The sequence below is a fragment of the Photinus pyralis genome, unplaced genomic scaffold (genome assembly GCF_008802855.1).
Source record: "Photinus pyralis isolate 1611_PpyrPB1 unplaced genomic scaffold, Ppyr1.3 Ppyr1.4_LG6, whole genome shotgun sequence".
NCBI classification, from domain to species: Eukaryota; Metazoa; Arthropoda; class Insecta; order Coleoptera; family Lampyridae; genus Photinus; species Photinus pyralis.
In genome coordinates this window covers 14,446,660-14,468,025 of record NW_022170663.1, presented here as the reverse complement: position 1 = coordinate 14,468,025, position 21,366 = coordinate 14,446,660, and the positions used below count along the sequence as shown (strand labels likewise).

The 21,366-nt window shown below is 39.6% G+C and overlaps 3 protein-coding genes across 4 annotated transcripts; 2 read left to right on the top strand and 1 right to left on the bottom strand.

Moving 5' to 3' along the window:
- Window positions 1–81: 81 nt before the first annotated feature.
- Window positions 82–19,224, bottom strand: LOC116174308 (COP9 signalosome complex subunit 1). Of its 2 annotated transcripts, none has more exons than XM_031492204.1 (4): window positions 19,133–19,224; window positions 1,457–1,696; window positions 302–1,408; window positions 82–251 (listed from the first exon to the last, which is right to left on the bottom strand). In XM_031492204.1, the coding sequence occupies exons 1-4, from the start codon at window positions 19,199–19,201 to the stop codon at window positions 168–170; spliced, it is 1,500 nt and encodes a 499-aa protein (XP_031348064.1). In that variant the 5' UTR covers window positions 19,202–19,224; the 3' UTR covers window positions 82–167. The 2 variants fall into 2 exon arrangements, with proteins under 2 accessions (XP_031348064.1, XP_031348065.1); XM_031492205.1 differs by lacking the exon at window positions 19,133–19,224 and adding an exon at window positions 1,856–2,010.
- Window positions 4,649–6,438, top strand: LOC116174309 (tubulin alpha-1 chain). The gene is made up of 2 exons (XM_031492206.1): window positions 4,649–4,805; window positions 4,993–6,438. The coding sequence occupies exons 1-2, from the start codon at window positions 4,803–4,805 to the stop codon at window positions 6,340–6,342; spliced, it is 1,353 nt and encodes a 450-aa protein (XP_031348066.1). The 5' UTR covers window positions 4,649–4,802; the 3' UTR covers window positions 6,343–6,438.
- On the top strand, window positions 7,441–16,322 carry LOC116174306 (TATA element modulatory factor). Its single transcript, XM_031492203.1, has 8 exons — window positions 7,441–8,040; window positions 8,093–9,323; window positions 13,736–14,116; window positions 14,170–14,488; window positions 14,535–14,796; window positions 14,842–15,179; window positions 15,561–15,698; window positions 15,749–16,322. Exons 1-8 carry the CDS (start codon window positions 7,584–7,586, stop codon window positions 16,133–16,135), a joined length of 3,513 nt encoding a protein of 1,170 aa, XP_031348063.1. The 5' UTR covers window positions 7,441–7,583; the 3' UTR covers window positions 16,136–16,322.
- Window positions 19,225–21,366: the final 2,142 nt, after the last annotated feature.

Here is a 21,366-nt window from a genome sequence, read left to right as displayed (position 1 = left end):
AAATGCATTAATAAACAATAAAATTGCATAAACATTGGCAGGCATTCTTATGTATTAGTATAAATATTGACAACACAAATCTCGCATTCAAATCAAAAATGTGTATTTAATAACAAAGGGATCAGATTATTTATAGATAAAGTGATCTTAATTGCTAGCATTTACATTCAATTGCGAGCCGTGAGCACAGTGCTCGTACCGGGCGCAACAGTTACCTCACCGCTCTGCCCCGACGTTTCCCTTTGAGGACTCTGCAATAAAACGCAATTAAATCTGTAAAACAAAAGCGATTTATGACAACCTTAACGTGAATTTTATTCTTTAAAACCGCAGCACGTAGTATCAGCATACGCGTTCTCCTCTGATACTCCTTACCCATCTGTAGACTCTTTTCGAAAGTCGTGCTCCGTTGATCGACGTCCTTCGCAAATAAGATCTTATTGTGCGAATCGATTCTTGCCTGAATCTGCCCCTCGAGTATCAGTTGCATTAGTTCGTCTTCCAAGGCGATAACGGTCCGATTAAACGCGGCAGCCATCTTGTGCATGTCGGCCGATAAGTAAGGGCTAAAGTATTGAATTAAGGCCCTATTCCGAATCTGGGTGTAAAGGGTGTTGACGTGAGGTGCGATGTACATATCCAGCAGGAGATTGTCTTTAATTTCGTCCAATAACTTTAAGCAGGATGCGTATTTCGACTCGTAAAATTTAAAGATGATGTCGCGTAATTGCGGTTCAAGCTCTAGGAATAGCTTAAAGGAACTACTGAAGATGACGTTCTTTTGGAGTTCATGCCGGTCGAACGTCGCCAAAGCGCAAAGACCGCCGTACATCGCGACGTTGCTGGGGGAGAGCAGCTCGGGAAAGTCACAGTGGTCCAAGTTTGCCTGTAGGAAATGTTTGGCGGCCGATTTATATTTCTTCGTGGCCAGTTCTGCTAATCCCGCCGCACACTTAAGTTTAGTTAATATCACTTGGAAAGAGTCTTTGGTCGATGATTCTGAGTGATCGGGAGTACTTTCGGCTTTCGAAACGTAACTAAGCACATGAGACCAATTCTGAAGATAAACGGATACTTTTATAACGTTTAGACACATATTAACGACGTGCTTGCTGCTAGTGCAGTAGTCTCTAGCTCTCGAATAGCATTTCAGGGCGTTCGACAGATCCCCACAATCCAAGTAGTGATCACCAAGATCATCGTGTCCCCTTCTCACACTCTCCTTAATCGCGTTTGATTTGTAATTCTTTAAGTCATTATCTAGTTTTTCCAATTTTAAGGCGGCCTTTTTAGATCTAGTTTCCATCCATGAGCTATCGATGGTGGGTACGTCTTGATTTGTCGACTGAGCGGCTACATCTGGTAGAAGAGGGACGGTCACAACCTCGGCTAACTTCTGATGCAGCACCTGTTAAAATGTCACATTATAATCTCTCAACTCCACTACGACCAGTACCTGGTATAAATTTACGTTGTACGTCGTCATAACATACGAGATTGCGGTCTTCAGGGCCTCCAAGCGTAGAGAAGGGCAATGATCGACGATGTAGATTAGCCGATATAACTTGGCCAAACCCGAGTAGCTATTCGCATACGATTCTAAATCTAAAGTGGGGTTCTCGACTACATAACTCTCCTCTTCGTTATTCTCGTTGTCTTCGGGAGGCGCATCGACTTGCATTGGTTCAACAGCATTCTGTAAGTAACGCATCGCGAGCAAATTTATACAATCATTTTTCGTATTGAAAATCAACAAATAAAATGCAAATGACAACTGACAGTGGCGGAGAAATTTGAAAAACTCGTCAGGGGCAAAAAGTGCAAGGGGTAGGTACATTAAATTGAGATTATTTACCTCGTATAGATAGTTCTGGATAGGTAAAGGCATTCTATTACTTCTATTAATAAATAAACTACGTTTGCTGTTGTTTAAATCAAACTTGCACTAAAACTTAACCTAGCTTTTCGTTATAGTGCCAACTGAAGTTAGCCATCGTTAGTGAATCGTGAAAAGACAAAGCTCTGTCAACACACGCTTTGGCCAAATGGAATTGTTTACACGGTCGTCACAATTTTATTAATTATTAATTAAAAAAGTAAAGAATTCCAGAAATGCACTTCGTTTCAGTTTGAATAGGCAGCACACAATTTTTAGGATGTCCAATTCACAATGAATTTTCGATTCTTTTTTTAGTTATTAATTTTTACAAACAAACCTATTTATCGAAGTTCAAAGAAATCTCGAGGTCCCGAATATATCTCGCCACTCCCAGAGGAGGAAGCATCCAAACGCCGTGGTCCTTGCCAGAATTGCATTCAACTCCCTCAATGGGATGCTCAGCAGTCAAACATTGCTACGTCTTCTGAAAATACTTCTGCCTCTGTGACATATGCATAAAAAAATGAAAGATTAAGAAAAGTTTCAGACCTATTGAAGCCCCAGGACCACCAGAACTCTATACAGTTTTATTCGTTTCCAGCCAAAACCTTATTAGGGAAATTGTGACGAATCTTGTTGGACTCAAATATTCTAGCCAAAAACAGCCCCGAACATACATAGCGATCAAAAATGAGTGACCGTCGAGTCACCTTTGGAATTTTTGTTTACATGGGAAAACGTACTTTATAGCTTCCAAAGGTGACTCGACAGTCACTCATTTTTGATGGCCCGATCCCTTTAACACTTGCAATACAAAAGCCCCTCTTAATTTTTGATATTATAATGTTTGCCATAAAACTCCATTACGGAAAGTTTTAAGACTGATGGGGAACTGTCCAGACTAATGCACAAAAAACACAGATGAAAGAACGAAGAATTAGAAAGCTAACGTGAGGGTGGTTTATTTTCCAGCTGCAAACAATTGTTGATAAAATCAGAAGAATCGATGTGTTGTCATAGATACGTGGCGCATACCGATCTATATATAGGTTTCCTTGTCTTTGCATTGTAAAAGTAGTTACCCCCAGACTAAATATATACAGTTTCTTGACATGTTACTAAAAATACACATACAGACAGGAAACGGCATTTTCTGAAGCATTCCCAAAAGCTATATAGGATGCGTGATTGTTTTTCGTTCATAATTATTGTTCCTACCCGTTCCAGCCACTAACTATTTACAAAGTATTGATTGAACGTGATACGAATTCAAGTGGCGCTAGAAAAATGGACAAAAATAGACTAATCAATAAAACAATGGGTACATGAAACACACAAATTTATACCTCGTTTATGGACTAGGACTATAGATACTGTTCAATTGGGTAGGTAAGTAAAAGGTACGTGGCCAATTCAAATCCAGATCAGTAGCTACCGAAAATGCGTTTCAATGTGAAAGAGACAAGGGCAGTGGCAGTGGCGTAGCATGCCCAAATGTGACTTTTAATCCGGCTCATAATTCAATTGCACTGTTCCTTGAACTCACAGAAATCGATTGACGACGGTTTTGACATCGCTGTCTCTTTACGTTCTCGAGTTAGACGAGGAACAGATGGACAGACGGACTAAGCCATCATATAAAAGAAACATTCCCTTAAAAAGATCCACTTTTGGCGGTTGTTTAACTATAGGTGACGCTTCTGGTAATGTGTAGGACCTACCACAATGGACCAGGATGAGGAGTGCGTGCCCCTTTCCATATAAGTAGGTAATTAATGCTCCTACACTCAACAATTTACGTCATTTCGCCGCGGATTACCTTAATGCTCCTACACTCAACAATTTACGTCATTTCGCCGCGGATTACCTTACGATACCTCCTATGTTGACCATATGCGAGAGGATGTACTGTACATTGTAAAAGTAAAGTGAGTCACCCTACTTCCTTACCTGTAAAATGGAACATCTGCTAACAGTCAAAGAAAGTATTTGTAATTTTCTCTCGGAATGCTCTTCGCGACACACTTTTCGTTAATATAATTAATTTGAAATTTCCATTCAAAGTAAAAGCAAATGAGAATATGACTTTTTAAAAGTAGATATGACACATTTCCCAATTTACCTTTAATCTGGCCATTTATGTAACCATCAATAAGTATAACACCTAAACAAGTTTGATGAATTAATTCATAAAATTACCATAATATTCCTAAATAGATTCTTACGTCACCCCGACAACCACATGGCATTCATCCATAAAAGGAAGCAAACCGGCCGGCTCTCCTTGTGCCAGATTTTTCATTTTCGTTTGCAATCTAGGTACCGATGGCGGAATTTTCAAAAATTAAATAAAGCGGATTTTAGATATGCTATCCTCTTTAATTTTAAACGGTCTATTGAATGCGGCATGCAGGGTTATTGCCCCGAGTACGCCACTGTCAAGTTCAATCCACATGATAAATTTAAGCAGAAATACCACACTTTTATCAAATATTAATAGGGCAGGTCACATTCGAGTTCAGGGGGCTAATTCCCATTTCAAAAAAAGGTAAAAAAAAACAGATTCCCCCGAGTGCACACCTGCAAATCATTTACACAATTTCTCCAATAGGGATTTGTTAAATTAGTGCGAATTTGTACAAAATCGCTAAGCGGAAAGCAAATTTAATAGTTTCACGATAAGATGTTAGCGTAAAATAACGGCCTTTTTAATGATTAATTTGAAGAATAACGGAAAATGACATCATGCGGACCAATCACGTTCGAGACGCTTAGGCGTTGGTTCTGACGTCAGCGAAGCTATAAATACAGTTTGCCGCAGAAAATTCAGCAGTTCGTTTGGAAAGTTGCTTAGCTAACTATTCTAAACTACTTATTATCGATTGTTCTCAAATTGTTGTAATTCTTTTACAAATCATACAAAATGGTAAGTCCTGTTCAAGTAGTTATTGAAATAACGGGCGTTAATGCGCTGATAGAGTTGATTTCTTAAAAAATGAGTGTATTGTAATGACTCATCATCGCGTTGGCCGTGACGCCATTTGCAATTTTTACCGGCATTTGTTCTTTTTATGCGAATTTACCAGAATTTACTAACTCTTTTTTTGGTTTAGCGTGAATGTATCTCAGTCCATGTTGGCCAAGCCGGCGTACAAATTGGTAACGCCTGCTGGGAGCTGTACTGCTTGGAACATGGCATTCAGCCCGATGGGCAAATGCCATCCGACAAGACCGTTGGAGGTGGAGATGACAGCTTCAACACCTTCTTCAGCGAGACCGGCGCCGGCAAACACGTACCCAGGGCAGTTTTCGTCGATTTGGAACCAACAGTAGTCGATGAAGTACGCACGGGCACCTACAGACAGCTTTTCCACCCCGAACAGTTGATCACCGGCAAAGAAGATGCAGCAAACAACTACGCTCGCGGACATTACACTATTGGCAAGGAAATCGTCGACCTGGTTCTCGATCGCATTCGTAAATTAGCCGACCAATGCACAGGACTACAAGGCTTCTTAATCTTCCACTCTTTCGGCGGCGGTACCGGCTCTGGCTTCACCTCTCTCTTAATGGAACGTCTCTCAGTTGACTACGGCAAAAAATCAAAATTGGAATTCGCCATCTACCCAGCACCCCAAGTTTCAACGGCAGTAGTCGAACCTTACAACTCCATTCTGACCACCCACACCACCTTGGAACATTCCGACTGCGCGTTCATGGTCGACAACGAAGCCATCTACGACATCTGCAGACGTAACTTGGACATCGAACGCCCCACCTACACCAACCTGAACAGACTCATCGGCCAAATTGTCTCCTCCATCACTGCCTCCCTCCGGTTTGACGGCGCTCTCAATGTCGATCTGACTGAATTCCAAACCAACTTGGTACCATACCCGCGTATCCACTTCCCGCTCGTCACCTACGCACCGGTCATCTCCGCAGAAAAGGCCTACCATGAACAGCTCTCCGTTGCCGAAATCACCAACGCCTGCTTCGAGCCCGCTAACCAGATGGTCAAATGCGATCCTCGTCACGGCAAGTACATGGCCTGCTGCATGTTGTACCGTGGTGACGTCGTCCCCAAGGATGTCAACGCCGCAATTGCCACCATCAAGACGAAACGTACCATCCAATTCGTCGACTGGTGTCCCACCGGTTTCAAGGTCGGCATCAACTACCAACCACCGACCGTCGTGCCCGGCGGTGACTTGGCCAAGGTTCAACGTGCGGTCTGCATGTTGTCCAACACAACTGCCATCGCAGAAGCCTGGGCTCGTTTGGATCATAAGTTCGATCTTATGTACGCCAAGCGTGCCTTCGTTCACTGGTATGTGGGTGAGGGTATGGAAGAAGGTGAATTCTCAGAGGCCCGTGAGGATCTTGCCGCTTTGGAGAAGGATTACGAAGAAGTTGGTATGGATTCCGGCGAGGGAGAAGGAGAAGGAGCTGAAGAATATTAAATGCAAACGTTCACGACAAGAGTACATTTTTGAATTTTTGTAAAAGATTGATTTTCGTATTTTTTAAATTATAAATTCCCTTTTTTTTACCATTGATTTGGAAGTTCTTTTTTAATCCTAAACCTCTATAGTGTTTGTATAAATTACTAGCTGACCTGACGGGCGTTGTCCTCTTTCTTAGCTATGAATACCTATTCAATCCGAACTGGAATAAATAGCAACACAAAAATTTTTCAAAAAATTCGCTGTGGCTAGCACAGGTACCACCTGCGCATGCGCGATTCTGCCCTTTTATATCTAAGAATATGTGTAGCAAATCCGTTTAGCCGGAAATGAGACCTTGACACACATGCGCGATTCTCCCCAAAATAATAAAAAATAAACGCACTCACGTTTAGTTGCTTTTGGCGATTCAGAGCTAGCGACGTACTTACTTTATAGTTTCTCAACTGAAAGCTATTAACGTATTTTGCACCCGCCATGTGAATAAGAATGCCCTTTGGGAGGGGGGGAGTTAATGTACGTACTTTCCATGCTACATCAAGTAGGCATACTACTTGGCCGGTGCCATCTGAAAATATACAAGCATCTATTTAGGGCAAAGCTCTACTGTGAAAATACCCAAGTTCATTCTAGAAAATTCTTAAGAGCTTGACGAGCTTAGTAAAATTAACAAGATTTACAAGGATCTTTGGATCCGAAGATAAATGCTCTAGAAGACTGGAGAGCTTTCGATGGTTAGAAGAGCTTTAAATCCTTGATAGAACCTCATATGCCCTTCTTAGAACTAGATGCGCCCAAGGCTCTATAGAGTCTAGAAATAGAATAAGCTGGGGGAAGTCGCTAGAAACCCAGACATCGTACTCTAAAGAACATTATAGGTACATACATAAATCACAAGATGCCTTTTTTTATTTTAAATGCGTATTTCAAGTACATAGATTTAGCGATTCCCTTTTGCACCGCCCTGTAACTAATAAATACTGCACCATTTTATCTACACAAGAATGGTTTTATTTATACTTTATTGAATTGTTTATACACGCAATTGACTACTTGGTAGTTCAAGTGTACAAATTATAGTTCACTTGTCATGGTCCATTTGACCTCCTGAAACGTCAAAAATTGTAAATAAGATGCTCTAATTATTAATAATTTCTGTAAATACCCAAAAAAGACAGGAATATTTAACCAGAATAATCACAGTATTTACCGGCGGTATTTATTAATGTGTAAATAAAATGAGTTGGTTCGATGCAACTGGTTTCGCTAGCATTGCGAAGTCTGCCTTGAAGGGGGCTCAGCGTCACATCGACAAAGCCTTGGACATTAGGGACGATGCGGTTACGACGGCACCGTTAAATACGCCCGTAGACACCAATTCGGACGACTTTTTTACATCGTGGGGCATATCACAGTCGGGGAACATTCAGGAGAAGGAGGAGGACGCGGAGATTGTAACTAAGAGTCCTAGCAAATCGAAGGTGGGAAGCAGTATTTGGGGGTCGTTTACCGGATCGTTCTTCGATCAAGGGAGGGAGAGTAAACTGTACGGATCGGTCGAGAGTCTGGACGACCTGGCGGATTACAGCAACGACGGTTTCAGTCAAAGTAAATTGGTCGTGCAACACAGCGACGATGGCGAGGGGGGCGGTTATTCGCACGATGAAACGAAAACCGGAATATTGGTCGAGCTAAGTATGGATTAAAGTAATTAATGCCCATATTGACGTATGACTGTGTTTATTAGGTGCCGTATCGGATGAGCGACGAGCTTCCGTGGGGTCGAAAGTACAACCTTCCAATCGGCTGTCGTTCATAAGCGAGAGTGGCAAGACCAGTTCCGAAAGTGTCGAAATTGTGAGCGGGGGGACCGGCTGTACGACATCGCCCGAGTCCGATTTGCAGTCGGTAGGCAAGTCAGTTTCGGCATCGAGTTCCGGGTTAAAATTTTCCGATTCGGTCGAGGTGATCGGGGACAGTTTGACTAGTCCAAGCTCCGTGGAGGTTATTCCTACGGAGAGCGAGTTTAATTATACGGACGAATTCGTGTCGCCTCTAGCATCGCCGATCGGCGACAATAAATTAACACCGGATAGCGTCGAAGTTATTCCGGATGTAGACGATAATAGCCTAGCCGAGGACTCGATTTCGTACGCGTCTTTCTCAGAGAGTACCTCGAATACTTTACTAGAGCCTTCAGCTTTAAGTGTCAAATTACCGAAAGTATTAAATGAGCCGATAACGAGAGGACCGAGTAGGAGCGCGATGCACCTCTCATTGGTGCAGATTAATTCGCAATTAATTGACACGCAACCGGCAGTCGAAAGCTCTAACATCATCGATATTCCTCAAGATCGGGTGTTATACGAGATACCGGCAGATGACGAAGGCTCACAATCGGACCGAACCATAATTGCGAGCGACAATGTCATGGAAAGCAGTAGCGATACCAGTACAACGGAGGGTAACGCAAACTCCTTCTACCTAAAAAATATGTTGGCCGACGCGATGACCGAAAAAATACCCGATCCCACCATCAAACCCGAAGAGATTCCGGTTCCCCAACCCGAAGCGCTTCCCCGCGAGAATTCCCCGTTGAGTTCCGAAAGCAGATCCGACCTTGTCAAGATCGGCTCAGATCAGGCATCCGGCCACACTTCCGGCGACGAGAACGAAACGACCACATCTTCGGACATCGAGATCATTTCCAGTCCGAACGGCGACTCGAGCAGCACGCAGAGCAGACACAGTCCCGCCAAACTGTCATCGGTCCGACACAAAATGGGCGACGCCAACGTCGACGTTCTGCTCGGGAAAATGACGTATAAAAAGATTAAGGGGCACAATCGAGAGTTATCGGAGGCGTCGAGCGTTAGCGATGATTCGCATTCGTCAGAGATCGACAGGTTGATCAAACGGATTTCGGAGATGACCGAAATTTTGGAATTGCGAGAGGCGAAATTGATCGATTTTAACAGGTTGGTATATTCTAGGGGTCGCTTTTTAAAACAATGGCGCTTCCGTAAATACCGGAAGTTGGCGCCATCTTGGTTTTTTGAAATTCAACATTTTTCTACTCCTATATATTGATATGTGAAACATTTGCTACCTGTACTGCAATGGTAGTCATTTCGATACAGATTTTCATTAAGGTACAATTTTACAACCAATAGAAATGCAGCATCACGGAATGGCGACGCATAATTTATTAAAATCAAAGTTGCCATAACAATGACAGATCTAAAATTTATTATTTTGACAACTGTTGAGCATAGCGAATTGGTGTTTCCTCTCATTTCCCATACAAACGTATTAATAAGATTCTAATCGGCAGTCATCTTGAATAAATTTGAGAGTGACACTCCTCTGAAACGCGTTACCATGACTGCACATGCTTTGACTTCACTATCTGCACACAATAAAAATCTGAAATTTTTGAAGCCAGCTCTTTTATAGCATAGCTCATCATCGTCTTAGAACAAATAGTGTATGAAATTCACATTTAATGGCTATTAAGAGTCTCATATCTCATCCTAGTGTTTTAATAGCCATAATTAAATGCTCGTAGCATAATATACTAATTTCTATTATTTTCTAAATACGCATTTAAGATTTGCATACGTATCTATCATAGTCAAAAAAGTAAAAATTTGGAGATGCAAGAGCATTGGAATTTGTTCAAAGAATATTCCTATTGTTTCATAAGGTGTGCTGTTTTGGAAGCAATTGTTTCACTTGAAATGTCAAACAGTGTTATCTTAGAGCCCCTTCTCACGAGGCGTTCATGAAGCATTACAGAATGGACCCCTTCACACAATCGTGTACCCTCCTACTTCGCCGCGCCACTCCGTAACGCCTCATGAGAAGGGGCTCTAAAGCGGTTCCTAGATGTTCAAAATTATTGTGCAATTTGGGCGTCCCCTAGACGGTCAATATGGAGGTCAATAATATTGTACTGGGTGACCCAATAAGACTGTTCCTCGGCCATATCTCGGGAGCCATTCGTCATATGACTTAGGGGTAAAAAAATTATTAGGTAAATCGGTTATGAAGAATCACTGGAAAATATTTTCAAGTTCTAAAAGTTTAAAGAAAATGCAATTTTAAAATTGAAGATAACAGTTACGCCCTCTGTTGGTCATTTTTGGAACTTGAAAATATTTTCCAGTGAATCTGCATGACCGATTTACCCAATAATTTTTTTACCCCTAAGTCATATGACGAACGGTTCTCGAAATATGGCCGAGGAACAGTCTTATTGGGTCACCCGGTACAATATTTTGGTTTGTGCAAAAAAATTGTACCGTATGGACGCGATATTGAAGGTTGTGCAATATATTGCGCAATTGCGAGCACAGACATACAACCACATATTGATAAGGAGATAGAGATAATCTATCCGTACGGGGTGTCCGTTTTTCAAACTCCAACATGGGGATCTCCGTTATTTGAAGAGATGCAATGCAGTTTAAATTGAGGCAAATTTGCGTATTTTGGTGCCCAATAATATGCCGTTACGTCTTCAGAGATTGACGAGATTTTTGAAAAAATACCGAAATTTTCAATTTTTGATTTTCATTTTGGGAAGGACAAAAAGTGGCTGACGAAAGAAACCAAACTCGCCCACATTTCTATGTAAAGATAAAAAATAATTTTGAGCAGGATACCGCTAAGTGCAGTAAAACTACTTGACACGAAAAGCATATTACCTACTCAATGCAGGACTGTGTACGTGAAGGATTTGACTCTATTAATTTAAATACATTATAGTGTAAAAATATCATATAGCTGTATGGTAGGATTTTAGATAGATTTTTATGACGAGTGTAAGTGCTAGTATGCAATAACAGGAAATTTATTATTATTAATATGCCATTTCAGTAACAAATCTCGTTTTTCTTCATTTGAAAACGGCATTTTATCGAGTAACTTGTAATAAATAGTCTAGAAAAACAACAACTACTGAATTTTTAACGAACTGCCGAAGATGTGTTCTTTGTTAAACAAAAGAAAGTATGTTCTTTCTAAAAAAGGTTTTTCTATATTTTAACGGAATCTTAAAGTGGATACATTATTGTAATCAGAAAAACGAGCTTTATTTAAAAATTCTAAAATCCAATATGGCAGCCATAAGAAATAAAAAAGTTGTTTACAGTCTAGACGAGAGTCTAGAGTGCCTTGAATTTTTCGATAACATATTTGAATTCCTCCTAAACAAGTGCTTTAATAATGTTTTCGTTTAAAACGTCCACTTTTTGTCGTTTTCGAAATAAGAGGAAATTTGAAAATTGAAAATTTCGGTCTTTTTTCAAAAATCTCGGCAACCTATGAAGACATCCAAATTTTCGTAATGGCGTAGTATTGGGTATCAAAATACGCAAATTTGCCCCAATTTAAACTACCTTGCATCTCTTCAAATAACCGAGTTGCCGATGTTGGAGCTCGAAAAACGGGTACCCTGTATAGTAACCACGAATAGTTTAGAAGTCCTGGATACTGTTTCAAGACTTTCGGGGCCACTCAAAAATTCCTTATACTTTAAGGATTTGATTATAAAAAAGAGAAATCTTCTATGCGTCGAATTCAGAATAAAATGGCGCATTTAGCAATAGAAAATGGGATGCAGGCGCCAGCTTCCTGTTTTTACGGAAGCGGCGCAATCTTGAAATTATTTTAATTCAATTCACAATGTCCGATTATGGCTGTAAATCAAATTTAAAGTATTTCTGTTTCAATTGCAAGTTTAAAAACTTCTAATGAATCTCCCTGTATACTATGAAAAAGGCCACTGTATAGTAAAAATGTTGTATTTTTAAAAACCAAAGTTTTTGACATTTTTTTATTGTTAATTCTGAAAAATCACAGCAGTCCTAGAAACGTTTTCTTTCAGGGTCACACAAAAAATTCCTTAGACCTTAAGGATTCGGTTATAAAAAAGATCACTCTTTTATATTGAACAGTTTAAGAGATATGAATTTTTAAATGGCCCTTTGAATCTCCAAATGTTTAGAGAAAAATTGACATATGTCAAAAACTGACAGATATGTACGCAAATCTTAAATGGCAAATCTTCAATGACATACTTATATTTTGGATGTCTTGCAGCAGATGAACCGAATGTTATCCTCTGGATGGCCAGTATCTCAAACCGAGGTTAAGCATAGCCTCTTTGTCTCCTTCCCTGCTATTTGTCTGGAGGCGACGACAGTTGCCACGGTTGACGCTTGTTTTTTCCATCAAAAAACAATCAGCCGAAACAAAAACAGTGGCAACCTAGGTGGCAACAATTGAGGGACTAATTTTTTGATTGGTTGTTGAGATCGGCGGCCATGTTGCATCTTTATCTTTATCTTTATTTGTTTTAAGAACTTATTTTGCTTGCGTAAAATTGGGCGCCCCTCAGAAGTATTTTGTCATTTAAAAGTAGACATAGACAAAAACAATATGCGTAAATCCCTATGTCTACTGCTTAATAAATGTAGAAGTAGACGTAGGGATTTTCTAGGTCCACTTTCAAATCATAAAAAGTCTTCTGCAGGACGCCTAATTTTATGCAACCAAAATAACTTCTTGAAACAAATAGAGATCTGGCTGTCATATTAATTGTTAATTTGAATATTGTTGCTTTGGCTTCACAGAAAATAAATCTCTTAAGCTCCTTTAACTGTTACCAGCACTATACGAATTGGAAAGATCAACTTTTTCTTTAGTTGAATACATCGCACACGAATGAAAATTAGAATATAAAAGTCAAAGCGATAATATTCAAATTAATTAATATGACACGCAGGTCTTCATTTGTTGTAGGTAGTTATTTTGGTTGCATAAAGATTGGTGTCTTTCAGAAGACTTTTTATCATTTAAAAGTATACATAGGAAATTCATAAATATCACTATATAATATTGTATTGTAGTGTACGCAACATATGTCATACGTGTATTGTGTGTTGCCTACTTCTAATTTAAATTTTCGATGCAACATGGCGGCTGGGCGCCTATTGTCGTCACTGTCTATTGGTATTGGTTCTTTCTAAATCTTTAAAAGCGTAAAACTGACGGCCTGTAAAACGCGACTTTCACTCCAAGGACACTTAAAATTCTCGGTTTAGCAAAAACTCGAACTCGAATTAGGCATATCACCGCAAAAAACCCAAATAAAACAATATTTACTTTGGACCACGCTATTGGCCCCAATCTTGTTCATTGACATCCGTAAAATGGGACTCCTAGCAGGATACACAAAGTCATAGCTCACCTTTAAACGTGCAGCCTTGCTTTTTATTTACTGTTTTCTGTGAACTCTATTGAGTTTTTCACAATTACCACTTTTTTGTCATAAAATAGTATTCTTTGAAAAATTAATTTGAAATTGAAAGTGTTTATATTTCAGACGAAACGCGGAACTGCAAGAGATTAATAACGACCTGCAACATCAATTAGACATAATTTTGACCAAGCAAGTAGATTCCGTCGACATTTCGCAAGTAACGGAAGAGTATACTCAGAGACTGTCCGCGCTTGAAAAGAAATTCCAGCAGGCGATTAGAGACAAGGATATCCTGAGGAAGCAATTGGAGGAGAGCAAACAGGAAGCGGCCACGCGAATGAGCAAGGCCGAGCTGGAATCGTTACTGCTCGACAAAGACGAGGTAATCAAAGAGCTGCGAGGGGAAGGGGAGAAGTTATCCAAGCAACAGCTGCACCACTCCAATATTATTAAGAAGCTAAGAGCCAAAGAAAAGGAGCAGGAAACGACGATCAAGAATTTAAGGTAGTACGGGTTTTCGGTTGAGATAGATCTATGCTGCTAAATTGTAATGCTAGGGACAATGTGGAGGATTTAACGTCGGAAACCGATCGGCTGAAGCGCTCGCTCGTCGCGAAGGAGGAGGTGGAACGTTCGCAAATTGAGGCGGTCCATCAGCTCACCTCCAAGAACAAGAAGTTGGAGTACGAGGTCGCCCAACTCCAAGGTCAGCACGACGACATCTCGCAAAAGTTCGACACGGTCAAGACATCGCTGGACGCCGCGAAAAAGGAGCTAATCGATAAGAATAAGGCGACCTCCGAGCTGTACGCGCGCGAGCAGATGCTTCAGAGTTTGGAGAACGAGAAGCGCATGACCGAATCGCAAAACGAAGAGGTGAGCTTGAGCAATCTTGAGCACAGACCCTTACTCGACATTTCAGATTATTAATCAACTGGAGGACTTGCGGGGCAAACTCAGACAAGCCGACGATGAGTACCTGAAGAAGGAGCAGGTTTTGAGGCGGGAAAACGGCGAACTCCTCCGCCGGCTCGAAGACGCCGAAAGGCGCAACGAGGAACTAACCCACTCGGGCTTGGACGTTACGAAACCGATCATTCGGCAGTTGGAGGCGCTGCAGGCGACTCACAATTCCAAGCTGATGGCCTTCGAGAAAGTGGAACAGTCGCTCTGTTTAAAAATCAGTAAGTTTCGTGTTCACTTTCGATTTGACTCACTGAGCGTTGCAGATGAAATGCAGAGCAAGCTTCAGTCGACTGCAGACGCGGAGCGGGCGGCGCGCGAGGAGTGTTTGAATACGCGATCGAAGCTGTCGAGTCTCGAGACCCAACTTAACGCGGTCGTGCGGCAGAGCGAGATGTTGAAGATTGACGTCGAGCAGGAGAGGACGGTGAAAATGATGCTCGAGCAGGATTATAGGGGGCAAGTGAGCGCGTTACAGGAACGAGTAACCGAAGGGATGACTGCGATCGAGTCATTGCGAAAGGAAGTTACGGGGTTAGAGCAACAGCTGTCGATAGAACGGGCGGCGAACGAGGCTGAGAAACGAAAAAATATGAGTTTACAGGTGTGAATTTATTGTTGGTTTTTCTTCTGGGCGTGCGCAAAGTGTGATGCGCATGCGCCATAATTGTTTTGCGTATTTTTAGTCGGAACGGGTTGCGCATGCGCAGAACAAATTTATTTAATTTGGCATTAATTTTACCTTCATTCGAGGTGCCTACTTACAAAATTTCATTTAAATATCTTCACAAATAAAAAAAATCGGATTGCGCATGCGCAAAACAAATTTTTTGATTTTTGATGGTAGTTACGCCCTCTGGTGGTCATTTTTAGAACTTGAAAATATTTCAGCGATTCTTCATAACCGATTTACCCAATAATTTTTTGTACCCATAAAACTACCCAGTTAAGGCACTGCCTACTACAATTTAACATATTTTTTCAGGATCAACTGCGTGATCGACCAGAACCGTCGCCCGGTTACAGCAAATCATCACCTAACACAACGCGGAACACCTCGCCTACGATGAGCGTCGGTCGTCTATCGCTCTCGGAATCGTTAGGCAGCGTCGTCTGGCCAGGGGTAAGCGAAAGTCGCGCGCAGTGCCCGATCATTAAACAAAGTCTTCACAGGAGGATCTTCCCGATCTATCGCCCGCCCCCCGATTCACGAACATGTTCGAGCTCCAAATGCTCCAGACAAATCTGAAGCAAAAGGAGGGCGAGGTCCAGCAACTGCAGTGGGAACTGAACAGGCGAGAGCAGGAGAAGAATTTGTTAAGCGGCGAGTTGAGCAAGGTGCTGGGACGCGTCGAGCAATTGGAGGAGATGTCCGGCAAGTACGAGCATCTCAAGACCGAATTCGTCGAGGTGCAACAGCAGTACGATACACTGTGCCAATTGTACGGCGAGAAGGTGGAGGAAACGGAGGAGTTAAAATTGGATTTGTTAGACGTTAAAGAATTGTACAAGGCGCAGTTAGACGAACTACTCGAGCAACAAAAGAATAGCGCCAGTTAATGATTTTATTGGTAACGCCGAAGTACTTCAAACAATTGGTAGAGTGCTGTATATAAAAACCTTTCTGCTGTGATATATTGAACGTTATTGCTGTATAAAATTATTTCACGTCTAATGTATAGGGTCAATCTGTAGATGTAGGGCTATTTGTTGATTTTATAACTTCTGCATAAACTTTTATTGTTTATTTATTGTTATTATTTTAATATCCTACCGCAAAAAGATGAAGACCGTTCACAATTTGTACATACTTCTATTAATAAACGGAAAAGTGGAATGAATAATTAAGCTTAGTGGTGCAACAGACCTACTTCCACTTCCTTCCGCGTATTTTTTCACATCCGCCATTTTATAATAGATCTAGAGGCTTTAGGCCCCTAAGGGCTTTAAGAATGCGTAAGAGACATGTCTTAAAAAGCTTTTAAAATGTTTTTTATGAGCCCTTAAAAGTAGCAAAGACTTAAAGAGTACTCAAGGTTTTTAAAAATCTTATAGGTCCTTCAGATTTTTTCTTAACAAATAGACGTAAAGAAAAAAAAATGGAATCTCAAAATGTTTTTATTGTGGTATAAAAACATTTTGAGTGTCAATTTTCTTCTTTTTATTACGTCTATAATAGCCCTTTGAATTTTCTTTCGAAATTGGTTTCTAGTCTATAACTTTTGATTGAGAAGTCTGATCGAAAAAGTACGAATTGTTTTGGATTCTACGCACCAAAAATAATAAGAAAAAGTGTTTTCACGAGAAATTTTGGTGCAGTCGATTTTTGGTAAAAAAGGAAGGTTATACACTGCCTTTTTTTGAGGCCCTCCAAAAAAATTGTCTCAGATCGACCCGGAAAAAAATTTTTCTTATAGAATATGGCCTGTAGAATCCATAATTTCAAACAGTTCCAAGATTGGGCTACTAGTTCAAAAGTTATATATAATTACTTACTCACACATATTATGGAGTTCTTCGTCACCTAAAGTTTTTCTTAACAACTTTTAAGCGCTACTAATAAGAGCATAGACATATGAGTAAGAGTCGCCTACAGTGTTTAAACGTGTGAGTCTTAAAGAGCTTTTATATAGAAGTCGAAGTTTTTCTTTGATAGTCCCCCCCTGTAAGCAAGCTATTTAAAACCGTTTATATGTCCTTACAAAAGTGTTTAAGAACTTTAAAAAACCGCCCCGGAGATTTATGCAATTCCAAAATACCATATTAATATAGGTTTCCCCAAGAGTCAGTATGTTAGGGTTTTTTTTTGGAGTTCATTGGAATTTTAAAAACCTTCAAGGTTCAGACCCTCAACTTTGTGATGTTCCCTTGGCAAAATATGTGTAAAATGCACTGGAAGGAACTAACGTCACTTCGTGGGACTTTTTGAATCAAAGAAACGCGCGAAATACAAACTATTACTTAGTAAATCATTTTAAAATATTATACAAGATGTTTTTTGCAAATAAAACTAAGGTCCCAAAGGTCTAGGTGACGTTATTAGTTCTATCCTTCTATTGTTGGTAAAAAAGAAATACAACTTTTGGAAACATATGTGATGGGTGCCCTACTTTAAAGCCTCACTGTTGGGCCACAATTTGTCATGGTCCCTCTCATTTCTCAAATTCGTGGTGTGGTTTGATGTAAACTTCGTCTCCCTTTCTCCCTTCGTGTTTAGTACTTGCCCTTTGTACTTTACTTCTCATACCAGTTCAGATAAAAACGGGAATAAGAATAGGAAAGAATTCGATTGATTTTTCCATCATTGATAATTTTTCATTAATAATTAAAATTTCATACCCATACATTTGGAAAAATTCAAACTTAGTAGCAGAATAATTCTTACTCCACTCCTACAATAGTAAAAGAACCAATTCCTAGCTAAACTCAAAAAATAGCCCTGCTGGCCAGGTAATTAAATTGATTTTAGTGAACAATATGTAACTAGTAATAATAAATAAGCAAATTTAAATTATTAAATAAAGCTACTTACGAAAGTATAGGCCAATTAGAAACAACAATAAATAAATATGCTTTGCCTGCAGTAGATGTTATTCTTCCTGCATCTACATACAGGGATGAGAAAATACTAAAAGTGTAATCTGCCCCTGCTCACCTTATTTTACGTTTACCTCACAAAATCTCAGTTGAAAAATACAAAGTATGCTAAAAGTACATCTAAAAATTGTTGCAATTCTAATGCTCTTTCACATTTTTCAAGGTCTGCGCGGTAGGGTGGAGTCACCTTTTGTTCTTGAGGGGGAAGAGTGGGTAATGAAAATTCAGTACCTACCTAATTATCCCTTATTATTGATAAGTAAAATAGCCTAGCGCCAAACAATCTAAGAAGAATAAAAAAACAGTCAGATATTTCACCCGCATCCATTAGAGACCTATATTAAAAAAATTGAATAAAGGACGCGCGAACTTTGCGTAACAGCACAGATTTAAATCTGTGGTAACAGAATTCAATGGGTAACAGGCACGTCATCATTGAATTTACCTATTTATAGTTACAAATTCAATGACGTCACTTAAAAAAAATTAGAGCGTTGAATGTAGATTTTATGCAGAGTGTTTAAGTATGTAAAATTTTGCAAAATCGGAAAGGGCATACCCGCAAACCTATTCAAAGACGTGCCACCCATCTTTGTAACTCTTATGGTTGCTGAGAAAAAATTAAAGAAGAAATCGGTTTATTTGCAAAAATGCTTGCTTTGATCCCCTCTATCACCCAGTTTGGTTTTTACATACCTACTTATATATGTAACACTGTATTTATCAACACGTAATTACTAACGGGGAAGGGGAATTCATAATATACATACGAATCTCTGTAAACCCAATTCATGGGGAGGTTTATGCAAACGGATTTCAAATTGTGTTACATTTTGGAGTATATAACCATACACGTAAAAATCGAAAATAGTTAATAAGGGTAGCTATACTTACACCATTGAATTATCTCAATGGGGTACACTCAGTCATGACTACTAGGTATGTTATAATTGGGCTTACCCCGACACCGCTTTTGAACAAATTCCCTCCTAGGGGTGGAATTCCATGCCAACCCGGCCGCACTACCATCCCGTTTAGAATCGCACAACCAACTAATATCAAAATAAATTTAAATATGAAATGAAATTACTTTTATTTCATACTGTCCGGTAGATGTTCGATTACACTATCATTTTGAGTCCGGTAGGTGAGTTATTACAGCATCAGAGCCGGTAAGTGTCGCTAAGCAACACTTACCGGACTGTTATTTGTATACATCAAATTTGACATCTTCACACAATTAATTAAAAACCCCAACATAAATTTGGCTGTAATTCTTTATTTCAAACATTAACATTGATTGTAATGAAACAATTTGTATTGCCCTTAACACTACGCCTGGGTTATTACTGTATGTCGAGTTAGTAATGTTTGATTCCTTCTGCTGTAGAACTTCAATGAAATTTTCGCCGCCTTGTATCAGTTGTATCATACGGGCAATCTTAACTTTTCCTTCTACCGAGCCTTCGATGTATTTTTCTGCCGTCGATGAGCTTTTCCATGCTCCATGACGCTTTAACACCGAAACCCAGGCAAAAAAATCTCAATTCAAAAACTTACTGCGTCCAAAAAGTATGCCAACATGACTTTTTCCTCTACTTGTTTCGCCCCATGTTCGTTCCTCAATTGGCAAAACACTTAGTACTCTTTTTCATACCTTGCGGCCGACTTCTTAGGAACCAACTTTTCGGTTGCTTCATGAGATTTCGACAGGATTGTATCGGGAACAGTGGAACATCCCACAACGTTTATAACGTCAATTTTTCAGTGAAAAAAATTCAATTGTCAACAAACTACAAACTATAGCAACGGCCGTTGCCACAGAAAAAAAGGTAATGCGATTTTTACAATATGATGAAATTTTGTAATCTTTGAAATGAAATAATGATACAAAACAGACTTACAGTATGAAATAAAATACGTTACGATATACGTCCGGTAGTACTTGTAACAGTACTCGTTTAAGACATTCTTGACTCGGCTCCTGACGTCGCCTCGTCCATAATGTCTAACTCGTACTGTTACAAGTAACCTACCGGACTTATAACGTAAATAACTATCTTATCAGACTTGCAACAGGTTGAATCACTGTATTCAAATCAATGACTTATTGGTTGACCTTCTAAAAGTGGACGAGTAGGTATTAGGTATCGAGATTGTACAATAAATTAAAATGTTCCAAAATGCTTCCTGCAATTTTTTTTTGTTCCCAAGGATATCCTTGGCTATCCAACGTGGAAATAGCGCATGTATCCTGGACACTCTCCCAATTGAAAAACAGTTCAACGAAATTTATTTGTTATAGTTAATTATTGTTTTCTTTGTTACACAATCTTAAACATTTCGTTTGAATAAAGTTTTATATTATCAAAAAAAAAGAATTATTTTGAAAAAAATGCGAAACTCAAGTACAAGCCGTTTATATTTGATTATTTCTGATTTTCCTTTTTAATTTTTTCATACTCCTACTAGACATTTCTAATTAACACATTATTCAGACACTTTTTAATGGAGATTTCGAATATGACATCCCTTAAGGTGAGAAAACGTGGCAACTTTAGTTTTTCTTATGGGAGCCATTTTGACATTACGTTTTTTTTCTCTTTACAACGATATATCACACAATGGTGGTTCAGTATCACATTTTTGCTAAAAATACAATTTTTAGTTTTTTGGGAAGAGTGCTTTGGAAAAACAAAACGTTCATTTATTGTGAACAAAGGTTTGACAGTTTGATCCATTTGTCTGGTTGCAGTGCTGACAGGGAACTAGTTGTGTTGAGAAAATTCGATTTTCATCTGAACAGAATTGAACCATCGTTTTGCAATTATAATTCAAATTAGAACAAAATGCATAAGTATAAATACTATTTGCGCAATAAAACTAGCACAAACGTTAATGACACTACTTGAAATCAGTCAACCTTTTGTTCACAACAAGGGAACGTTTTGTTTTTGCAAAGCACTCTTCGCAGAAAATGAAAATTGTATCTTTAGGAAAAATGTGATGGGTACTGAACCACCATGTGTGATATACCGTTGTAAAGAGAAAAAAGGTAATCTCAAAATGTCAAAATCCAAGAGGCGCCCATAAGAAAAACTAAAGTTGCACGTGCTTCTCCGTCATCTTAAAAGTTATTAAAAACGGAATGCCATATTCGAAATCTCCATTAAAAAGTCTCTGAATAATGTGTT

Bases quoted from the DNA above. Each gene is read 5' to 3' on its own strand.
- LOC116174306 (XM_031492203.1), top strand. From the start codon at position 7,584: ATGAGTTGGTTCGATGCAACTGGTTTCGCTAGCATTGCGAAGTCTGCC. The intron at 14,797-14,841 runs GTAAGTTTCGTG...TGAGCGTTGCAG, and splicing joins GTCGCTCTGTTTAAAAATCA to ATGAAATGCAGAGCAAGCTT. The intron at 15,699-15,748 runs GTAAGCGAAAGT...AAGTCTTCACAG, and splicing joins GCAGCGTCGTCTGGCCAGGG to GAGGATCTTCCCGATCTATC.
- LOC116174308 (XM_031492204.1), bottom strand. From the start codon at position 19,201: ATGGTAGTGCGGCCGGGTTGGCATGGAATTCCACCCCTAGGAGGGAAT. The intron at 1,697-19,132 runs GTAAGCCCAATT...CGTTACTTACAG, and splicing joins TGTTCAAAAGCGGTGTCGGG to AATGCTGTTGAACCAATGCA. The intron at 252-301 runs GTTGTCATAAAT...GTTTTATTGCAG, and splicing joins AGAATAAAATTCACGTTAAG to AGTCCTCAAAGGGAAACGTC.